Below are 11,314 nucleotides of genomic sequence, written 5' to 3' on the forward strand. Positions count from 1 at the left end.
TGGTGCTATGGTTGTGGAGCCGATGTAGTAATGAAAATTTGGGCATCGGTTGTTGCATGTACCATATTGGTGCTACAATATGATGTGGTGACGCTTCATCTTTTAGGTTGTGAAAGCGTGTGTGAGATTGATATGTTTTTATAGATCGGTTGCGGCTGATTCATTTAAAAATTCATTGGCTCTTTCAAAGATTCTAAACCAAATTCAAAATTGAATACCTCACTTGAATGAAATAGGTTCAGAATAGGGAACATACGGAATTAAAATAATTGAATGAGAGAGCTCCTTGAGCAATTATCGACCAGGTTAAGATCGAATGAACCAATTCTAAAGTGAAGACCTCAGTTAGTTTCAAGGCTGAAAAATTAGTGAGCATGATGTATACTACCTCGTTCCTGGCGCTTGGTCCCTTTTTATTTCGCGCCCAATTTTGACTATAGATTTAACTAGCAAAATATTAATGCATGTCACAAAAATTATTTTGTTAGATCTGTATTCAAATGTACTTTTCAATGATATTATTTTTGTTACATATACTTACATCATGTTAGCACTTCTTTGAACTTCGCGTTATAAAGCCACTTTGGACTTTCTCTGCAATTCCGCAGCCCCAGAAAAAGACCAAAGTGCAGGCAAGGGTGAGCGACGGTGCACCTGCTGATCGAAGAGCATTTCCATCCAGCTGCTTTGTTCTCTTCTTATTTTTCTGATAATGTTTCACGGCTAGCTGGCCACTGGAGAGATAGATATTAATTCGGGCTACATAACATTCGGCTCACATAGTGTAGAAGCTTCCTTGCTGACCTACAAGGAATCAAGCAAGCTTTCATCTTCAACAGCAAAATATATTACCCATCCTTTTCTTTCATTTAAAATGGCCATCGAAACAGGCATCGTGCCACCAATAGATCCACGGACGATATTAAAAAAGGCGGAATCTAGCTAGCTAACAATAATGCTGAGAGACTGAACCTAGCTAACTAACAACTGTGCATGCTCTCTCTTGGGTATGTAGTTCATCGCAGCACAAGGAATGCAGCAAATTCAATACCTGACCACACCCTGCAGAATATAATGAAGCAAAGAACAATGCCCACCATTATGTTCTTTCGTCAAATAGAACAGAACAAAAGATATTAACTGTGTTAGAATAGGCTTGTAGAGATAAGAGAAGATGTTTAAACTTCTGTAATCTCTTTCTATCTCTTCTTCTGTTCTATTCTACCGACCTTCTGTAAATCTCTCGTGGTGTATCCTAGCGATCTACATCAACGTGTAACTCAAGGCATTGCCTCAATATATACAGTGCGGTCCGAGAAAAGGGTTTAATGCTTCCACAATATTTTACATGGTCATCAGAGCCTCTTCCTCCTAGATCAAAAATTCCATCTAGCAATCATGTCCAACCCCACCCACTCCACCGCCAGCACCATGAGTGCGCTATCCACCCAAACCTCCATGTCTTCCACCTCCGTACCATCATCCAGCACAACCCAGGACGTGACCTTAGGATCTCCACCCCAAGAGAAGCTCACACGAGGCAATTTCCTCATGTGGAAGGCCATCGTGCTCCTGCAGATCTGAGGAGCGCAGATGCAACACTTCCTGGACCCGACGAGCCGTGTGCCGCCGGCCACCATCACCGTCACCAAGGACGGGAAGGAGGAGCAGTTCGCAAACTTTGCGCGCACCCTCTGGTATGCTCAAGAGCAGCAGCTCCAAGGATATTTGATGGGATCTCTGTCCCACGAAATCATGGCCCAAGTCGTCACCCTCCAGACGCTGGCGGAAGTATGGCCTGCTCTCCATGCTACGTTGGCGGCCCAGACTCAGGCGCAGAACATCAACACCAGAATCGCTCTTCACAATCTCCAGAAGGGAAACGCCAGCATGACAGACTACCTCGCCAAAATAAAATCGCTCACCAACGAGATCGCTTCTGGTGGTGAACCCCTCTCCGATAGTGAGATCACATCTCATATCCTCGCTGGACTCGATCTCGAGTATAATCCAGTGGTCTCCGCACTGGCCGCCCGGGTGTAGCCGGTTATTGTCCCTGAACTCTACAGTCAAGTTCTCTCCTTTGATGCGCGCAATGAATCTACTCCAAGGCCTCAACCACAGGCAGTCATCTGCTAACGCGGCCGTTCGTGGACGAGGCGGGGGTTGTCTTGGGAGTGGTCACCAGGGGCGTGCACACGGCGGCAGCAGCAGCGGACGTGGACGTGGGGCAAACCAGAACGCTCGCTCTGGAAGTTTCGGCTACAATCATCAGGCGGGAAGCTACAACCATCAGCAGCAGCACGAGGGCGACTACAATCAGCAGCGTGCACCTCAGGGCGCGCCTTGCTCAAATACTCGTCGGCAGCGCTGCCAACTGTGCAGAAAACCAGGTCATGGGGTAATGCAATGCTGGCACAGTTTTGGCGAAGACTGTGTTCTTGTTTTCGTTGGGTTTGCTTTTCAAACAAAAATTTGGTGATGTCCCATGTATCCAATGTGGTTGAAAATGCAAAGAAATGCAAATTGAGGTGTAAATTGAGTGCAAATTTACATTTTACGGGTTGGGGGGAGGACGACCGCACAGGAAGACCCCGCAAAGCGACCCGTAAAACAGGATGCGGGTCGGCTTTGTGGGGACTACCTTTGCGGCTTTTCGCTGCGGACGGCAAAACAACCTTTCCGCGAACTGCAAACGTGAAATGCGGGTCGGCAGGATGCGGGGTCTGGTAGAGATGCTCTAAGTTGAGTAAGACAAGAGAGCGTCGGTTAACATGAATAAAAAACTACTCCCTTCGTTCCTAAATATAATACATTTTAGAGCTTGCAATATACACTGCATACGAATGTACATAGACGTATGTTAAAATGTTGATTCATTCATTTATCTTCGTATGTAGTCTATATTCGAATCTCTCAAAAGGACATATATTTAGGAACGGATGGAGTAAATCATTCTGCCGCTTGCATCCGTCATCGGTGTACCTCTAGAAAGTCCACTACATTAAAGTACTCATAGCAGAATAGTGTGGTCAGCTACTATCATGCATAGAAAGCGCAACCAACTAGGAGTGAAACTATTGGTCTATGGGTGTATATACAGCCTATTTATAAAAACAATTAAATAAAAAGTCAAAAAAATTGAAAATACTTTTAAAATAAAATTGACCTTCAATTATACTTGCAAAAGAAGTTCCACAAAAAGAAAAATAACCCATTGACTTCTTTTAGAAAAAAAGAAAAATTTCATCCAATATTATTTTTGCCCTGTCAATGCTGATTTTTTAATCGTGCAAATTTACATACTAGTGCGAAAGAAATTATAGTAAAAATCTTATTCTTTTACTTTTATTTTTTGTATTATTATTTTTCCTCATATGGTGTGTATATACACCCAGAAACCAAAGGTTCTTCCCCAACAAACTGTTGCTCAAATGAACGCTGCTACGGATCTATTAGTACCAGCAGCATCCATGCATCACCCTGGTCAAGGAAAATCGTATATTAACTAGGGTGGTTGCACTGGACCAACAAGTGTCTCATCAGACGCGTGCTAGCATCACTCGCAGGAGTATTAATTCAACTACCAGCAACGCTATTCCATCCGCCCGATCGCTCCCCATATACGACACGACGTTGACACAGGTCGCTGGAGTGTCATGCCTCAAGTTCAGACCTTTGCTTTCTAACCCGCTTGCTCCAGAGGTAAGCATTCCAGTGAACATCAATACTAGAATTTCTTAGATAGTTCGTGTCAATGCCTATAAATCAGCCCCTCCCCGCCCCAATCCCAGTATCCCACCACATCAATCAATAAGCCTCCAAGACCAAAAGTCCCCTGCATCTCCCGAGCGTCAGAGTTGAGCCAGAGTTTGCTTCGAGAGTTTAAACTTATTCCATCACGATGGCGTCACAGGTGATCGAGGTGAACAGAAATGGCGCGGAGGTGTACCACGGCGCGGCACTGTGCGCCGACAAGGCGGTGGAGCTGCTGGCCGAGACCAACATGCCGCTGGGTCTGCTGCCGCTGGCGGACATCGAGGAGGTCGGCTACAACCGCTCCACGGGCTTCGTGTGGCTGCGCCAGAAGAAGGCGCTCACACACACCTTCAAGCAGATCGGCAGGCTGGTCTCGTATGCCACCGAGGTGACGGCCTTTGTCGAAGACCGCAAGATGAAGCGCATTACGGGGGTTAAGAGCAAGGAGCTCCTCATCTGGGTCACCGTCTGCGACATGTACATCGACAAGAACAACCACTCAAAGATCAGTTTCAAGACGCCCACCGGACTGGGAAGGACCTTCCCTGTCTCCGCCTACGGAAAGGAGGACGACAACAAGCACGACGTGGCCAAATAAGAGACCACGGCCGGCATAAAGAGTCATTTCTTTTCGGGCATACAGAGTTTGACACCACGATGAATACTACATGTACTCATTTTCTATATATATATATATATATATATATATGAACTGTTTTAATAAGGTGAGATTACGAACTTGTAATACTCTACTTTGGTATTTTGCCGGATTTTAAATCGCAGACGATCAGAAATGTCTGCTCGCTTTGCATGGCTCCTTAAATCATAGTAAGTCGACTCATTCATGCCAAAGGCCAACTCCAACGCGCCGATCTAAACGGACATAAATTTAGTCCGCTATTTTTCTATTTTCGACGGTTGGAGACGGGTCGTCAAGCCGCATCTGCCCAATTCTAGCCTGTGCACCCACCTGGCCAACCAATTTAGACTGTCATGCATGTCTTATAGCGTGCTCACATTCGGAGCGCACTTTCAGTGCACGGCGGCATTGGCGCACTTAATCCACGTCGTCAGATGCATGCGTCGTGATGGGCCAAAGGAACTACAGCCTGTAATATAAATCAATACGTGGAACATATACTACTTCCTTGCGGTAGCTATTGACTTCGGTTACGGTCCAGTATATCGAGTGCTACTTCACAGAATACTATAGCACATGTTCTAGAAATCTTTCTGCTTCGGCGATTTCAGAACAGGTCCACTTTGCATGACCATGGGGGGGTACGCACACAAAGTTGTGCCCGAGCAAGTGGAGTGCAACAAGTTGTCTGTAGGGCCAGCCATAATGACGAGCCAACATTAGCCAGTCAGGACGTGATAGTTGACCACCCAGGCTAAAGCTCCCAAGTCTTCTCTCATCGTTCCAGATCTGCGATTTTGCATCCTTGCGCTATGGAGTTCGTCGACATGGATGGGCAACTAAGGTTGATTTTGGTTGTAATCTTAAGCAAATTTGGTTCCTCCACTTAGTTCTAACTGTTATTATTTTCCATACCTTTAGATCTACCAACAGTTTGATTCCTGATTTCTCCGGGGCAGTGTCAAGAGATCGTGCTGTTCTTCCGTCTCAATCGAACTGTTCTTCAGGGTCATCTAGGGTTGGCGAGCTTGTCCGAGAAGAGGGAGGGGTCCTGCAAAAGAATGTTTTCCCTACTGATCCGGCAACTAACGGGCAAGATCTTCAGGAGAGATCGATCGACCGGGGACCGGTTGATTCTGTTTTTGGTGCCCAAAGTATACAAGCTGGTTCCTGGGAGCCGCTTGCAAATGATGCTTGTGGAGAGGCAACGTCAAAGTGGAAACGAAGGTTAGCTTGATAACTCTGCTTTAATTTATTTACAAAAATTGCGTTGCATTATATCGGTATGATGTGCTACATATTAACAAATACGACATGGAAGTTTCACTAATATTAATTGACATCGCCAAATTTTCCTATGATAAATTTATTCGGAAGTAACATTTCCTTCGGCCTATTAAAAAATAATGTTCGTGGTTTCACAGCATGAAAAATGCATGATTAAACAACTTTCCAAATGCTTCAAATGGTTTAGAAAATGCACTAGTTTATATTTGTCGGCAAATGTAGTTTGCAGGAAAACTTAACTAGTTGTATTTTAAAAAATATTTGAATTAGTGAAACCACGTTCGACGCGCGTGTATATTTTGTACATGCATGCAAATTGCTGGGCCATGGCCATTGTGGGCCAACTCTACACTGCATAAGGGCTGAGGGACATGGGCCCTGTGTTATGGGAGGCTAAATGAATGGGTTACATGGCAGCATTGTGGGAACTTAGATAAAAACGGCCCATTTGTTAGGTCATATGCCAGAATTGTGAAAAAGGCCCGTTTCGATTTTTTATATTCGTTTACGTTACACTGGTTTGTGTTTTGAGTGAACTAATTATCAACAATAAATATTCAGGGTTAGATTATCTGACGGAGACAACGAGAGAGAATGGAGCGCAGACAGAAGAGTGCACTGGAGCTGACAATCCGCGGATTTGCATAAAAGAAAGGAAGGCGTTGTCATAAACCCTAAGATTGGGTTATCATTCGATTCATTGAACGAGGCATTCGAATTTTATAATTTATATTCGTGGGAGATTGGTTTTGGGATACGTTTTGCTAGAAGCCGTCTAAATGTGAAACGCGCGAAATGCATGCAGTAGCTCGTATGCGGTTGTGCGGTAAGAAATGCGGCTTCGCTGTTTTATATATATTATTATTATCTGACGGCCAAAAATAATATGCACCGCGTTTTAATGTAGGGCGTACCAACAAAAGAGAATAGTAGATCAACCAGGTGTGGTTGCGATGCAAAGATTCGTCTCCTGCGTTCTGCTGACAATGGATGGTATATCAGTGAGCACCACAGCGAGCATAACCACCCAGTCTATTACATGCGGGGAGAAGCTGCATTGAAAGTCGCACAGGTACATTGATATACACACTAGAGACTTGGTGAAGCAGTTACGAGAAAACAATGTAAGCCTAAGCAAAGTATACAGTATTGTTGGAAGCTACTTCGGTACGTTGGAAAATGTACCCTTCACCAAAAGATCATTGAGGACCCTATGTGGTAAGCTTAGCAGAGACCAATCTGATCACGATGCAAGCCAAACAATAACCCTGCTACAGGACTTGAAAGTTGTTGATCCTGACTTTATATACAATGTCCAGGTGGACCAAGAGTCTAGGGTTAAGACACTTATGTGGGTTCATGGACGAGGCACTACTAGGAAAAGGGCTATAGATAGGATTGACACTAATGGCGCATCAGGGTTGTAGTGCGCCACTATTATATACTAATGGCGCACTAGTTTGTGATGCGCCATTAGTGTGGAAGACACTAATGGCGCACCAGAAAAACGGTGCGCCACTAGTAATAATTTTTTTTATTTTTACGTACATACTAATGGCGCATCCGACCAAAGTGCGTCATTACTAGTTCTAACTAGTAATGACGCACTAGACAGACAGTGCGCCATTAGTATATTTTTATTTTTTTTACTTTTTTGCAAAACTACTAATGGCGCACCACCTGCAGGTGCGCCATTAGTAAGCAGGCATACTAATGGCGCATTTGCTGGTGGTGCGCCATTAGTAACCTGGGACCCCAACAAGATATTTTGGACAGCCACACCTACCCACTCACTTTCCCCACTTCATTCCCTCCACCTCCTTCTCCAAACTCTCGGCTGCCTCCTCCTCCTCACCTCATTTGCACCATAGATTCATCAAAATTAAGTGGTGAAATTACCTTTTTTTGATAGGTAAGTAAGGGGAAAGCTATCTTCATGTTGTAGATCTACTTTTTTTCTCCATAGCTCGCTCCAACAACGTGCACATGCACTTTTTGTGGCCTAGCTAGATCTATGTATGTTTGTGATGTTGCATATGTTTGTGGTGTTGCATATATGTTTGTGTTTGCACGTACCGGTATTTGAAATGCGATAGTTGCCAATATTTTGCCGGAATGTTGATTCATTTCCGTTTCGGCGAGAATTTTGGCACTATGCATTCTTTTTGGTCCTATTTTTAGGGAAGGTCATGCCAAATTTTTTCTTGGTTCTAAAATATCGTTATGCTCTACCCCGCAGGCGACCATGGTCCGCACGATAACCGAAGGCATCGTGAATAGGTTTTTGAGCTCCGTGAAGGCCGAGATGCTTCAAAAGAACGAGACGGAGATAAGATGTCCGTGTCGAAGATGCAAGCTGAAGAGCCTTATTGCGGACCCGGATTCCGGGCAGGTGCGGGACCACTCTTGCGTGGTTTCATGGATGGCTATCGGAGGCAAGGTGAAGAAGATGACTATGAAGTCGTCCATGGGGGCCGGGCAAGAAATGAGGAAGGGCAACAAGACAACCACCGTGGTGAGGGCGGGCGAGAAGACGAAGAATCTCCAGGAGATGATCACGACGGTGATGCTGTACATAGTCATCATGTAGAAGATGTCGTACATGATGATGTGGAAGATCAAGACGAAGGGCATGATCATGAAGATGAAGATGTCGGAGCAGACGACGATGGAGGCTGGGTGCAGGACCCTCATATTCAAGAGTTGCTTCTCAAGCAGACGGATAACGCAAGAGCTGGAGATAGACGCGGTTACTCCATTGTATGAAGGATGCAGGCCCGAGGATACCCGCCTGAAAGTAACGCTCATGGCTCTGGAGATGAAGGTAAAACACAAAATAACCGACGCATGCTTCGACGAGAACATGTCATTCTGGCACGAACGTCTTCCCAAGGGGAACAAGTGCCCGACCAGTTTCGAGGAGGCAAAGAAAATCGTGTGTCCTCTGGATTTACCGCACGTGAAATACCATGTGTGCATGAACAATTGCATCATTTATCGGAAAAATTCATGTTGCTGTAGTGGGGAAACCATTCTGGATACTTTAGGGGAATAGAGTCCTTGTGCAAAAACTGGATTCAACTATAAAAATTCATTGGCATTGATTGGTGGGAGGGCAAGATAATGAAATAAAAAATATTGTGTGCTTTGCACCTATCAACTTTGGGAGCTACGGGTTAGGGGGCGCGCTAAAATTTAGTTAGGTGGTATCTGCAAGAATATGCAAGACGGGGTATCCATTTCACATATATGTCTTACATAGTTATAAATTGTGTCCGTCGTAATTATTTGTGTTCAAGAGTATTTGTACCACTATTGCGCAAGGTTAAAAATTCATGATTTAGGTGGTATCTGCAAAAATGTAGAAGGCGTGTCATCCATTTTATTTATACTTCCTCCATACATCTAAATTTTACCCGTCGTAATTGTTTGTTTTAGGAATATCTATTGCTAATATATTAAATGATGAATAAGAAGTGGATGTATGGATAACTACATATTGTTAGTCCATATTATGGCTTGGTGGCGATAAAAAAATGAATATGAGACAGAAAATAATTATATAGCGTTCTGTTTTTGTTATATAGAAGAAACGGTTTATGGGGCACTCCAAAATTATTAACAAATGGATAATGATATTTATGATTGCATTTTGGAGTTATATTAATGGCAGATGAGATATGTGAATACAGTACTTGTTAATAATTTTGGAGTGCCATGGTCAAGGAGAAGACGGCGGCGCTGGAACGCGCGAAGAAGGCGTCGGCGGCGGAGAAGGTGAAGGGGAGATCCACCAGTCGTGGCGGGTCTTCGTCTAGATCTCGCCTGCCGAAAGGCTGGGTCCAGGGAGATTGGATCCAGTCGACCATCACGGAGACGGATCTCCTCGACATAGCCAACGAGGGCCTGATCCCTCATGGAGCTGCAAGGCTTCCGGGGAAAGAGTGGCAGCCCCAGCCGGAAGAGGGTGAGTCCGTGCTTCTGGCTACCCATGTCGACCGCGGATTTTCTTTGCCACCGAGCATTTTCTTCCGCGGTTTCTTGAACTTCTTTGGAGCGCAACTCCACCACTTCACCCTGAATTCTATCGCCTATCTTGCCGCGTTTGTGTCCATGTGTGAGAGTTTTCTGGGTTGTCGACCGCATTGGGGCTTGTTCAAGCACATATTCACGTGTCGCTCTCAGACTGTGAAGAAGGCGAGCCCAGGCGACGAAAAAACTCGAGTTGTCCAAATGTGTGGGGGTCTGGGGATCCAGGTGAGGAACAAGAGCACCTTCCCAGCCATGACATTTCCCGAGTCAGTCAGAGGCTGGCAGTCGACCTGGTTCTACTGCCAGGATCAGTCGACGCCGGGGCAGTCGAGTGGACTCCCTCAGTTCACCATGGGCCGAGTGAACAAGCCCTACTCTCTGAAAGTGATTCCGGAGGAGAAAGCTGACGTGAAGATGCTGTTGGAGCGTGTAGTTCAGTTGGTTCGGGAGGGAGTGACGGGTATGGATCTCCTGGAGGTTTTTCTTAGGCGTCGTATCCAGCCTCTTCAGTTCCGGAGCCATTGCATGTGGTTGTACCGCGGGACCGAGGATGAGACTCGGGTCAATCCAGAAGCAGTCGACGATGCCACTTTGGAAAGGTGGATGGCCGCTGTTACTGGGAACAAGGATAACCCTCGCGGAGCCAGAAGGATTCCTCCGCTCGACCACCACAGTGATCCAAACAAGGTATGTCTGCTCCACTTCCCATTGTATTCTTGTCACATTTATTTCTGTTTCTCTGCCGATCGGTCGACTGATCTTTGTCTTGATGTCTATCAGGCCCTCACTGAGCTATACTCGATGCCCAATGGAGCACAGGCTCCGACTGAGGAGGGAGAAGCGAGCGGGGGCGAGAGCCAGGAGGAGGAGTGGGACTCGGACGCCGCTGAGGATGATGATGATGACGATGACGATGATGATGATGATGATGAGGACGAAGAAGAGGAGGAGGAGGAGGTCGCACCACCGCGGTCGGAAAGGCGGTCGAAGCTTGTCCATGAGCCTGCGGCTGAACGTGGCAAGGGGGTTGCGACTGTTACGCAGTCGACCAAGCGCCCTCGTACCACCTCTCCGGCGCCGACTGAAAAGGCGTCGAAGCAGCCCAGGGCGACCCCGTCGAAGCCGACCAAGCTCCTGCCGAAGATGAAGGTGTCCATCCCCACCATATCAGGGTAATCATGTTGTTTAAATCTTCTTGTTTTGTGCGAACTTTATCTCTGGTTGGCGCTGGAGTTAGTCGACTGATTCTTTGGAGTTGCAGTGCTGCTACTTCTGAAACCTTAGCCCGGGCTGACGACCATGAGATGGAGGACGCAGCAACCTCGAAACCTGGTACTATACTCTTAACACCGTTTCTAGTCGACTGACTCATGATCTCTAATTCTGATTCTTTTCTGTAGCTCCATCCGATGTTGTTATCACTCTCCCTGATGATGAAGATGAGGAACCGCTGAAGCACAGAAGGAGTAGGAAAGCGTCTGCCGGCAGGGTGCCCCAGGATGTGACGGTGCCTGAGACTCTAGTCGCGGAGGAGGAGAACACCACTCGACACACTGTGTCCTTCGCAGATCCACTGACGAGTGCTCTGCAGCCCTC

At 46.1% G+C, this 11,314-nt stretch overlaps 1 protein-coding gene across 1 annotated transcript; it reads left to right on the forward strand.

Annotated features, from left to right (window-relative positions):
• Positions 1-3,771: 3,771 nt before the first annotated feature.
• Positions 3,772-4,511, forward strand: LOC123066732 (uncharacterized). Its single transcript, XM_044489767.1, has one exon. It carries the CDS (start codon positions 3,905-3,907, stop codon positions 4,355-4,357), a length of 453 nt encoding a protein of 150 aa, XP_044345702.1. The 5' UTR covers positions 3,772-3,904; the 3' UTR covers positions 4,358-4,511.
• The last annotated feature ends 6,803 nt before the right edge of the window (positions 4,512-11,314 follow it).

The sequence above is a fragment of the Triticum aestivum genome, chromosome 3B, assembly GCF_018294505.1.
Source record: "Triticum aestivum cultivar Chinese Spring chromosome 3B, IWGSC CS RefSeq v2.1, whole genome shotgun sequence".
Taxonomy (NCBI): domain Eukaryota; kingdom Viridiplantae; phylum Streptophyta; class Magnoliopsida; order Poales; family Poaceae; genus Triticum; species Triticum aestivum.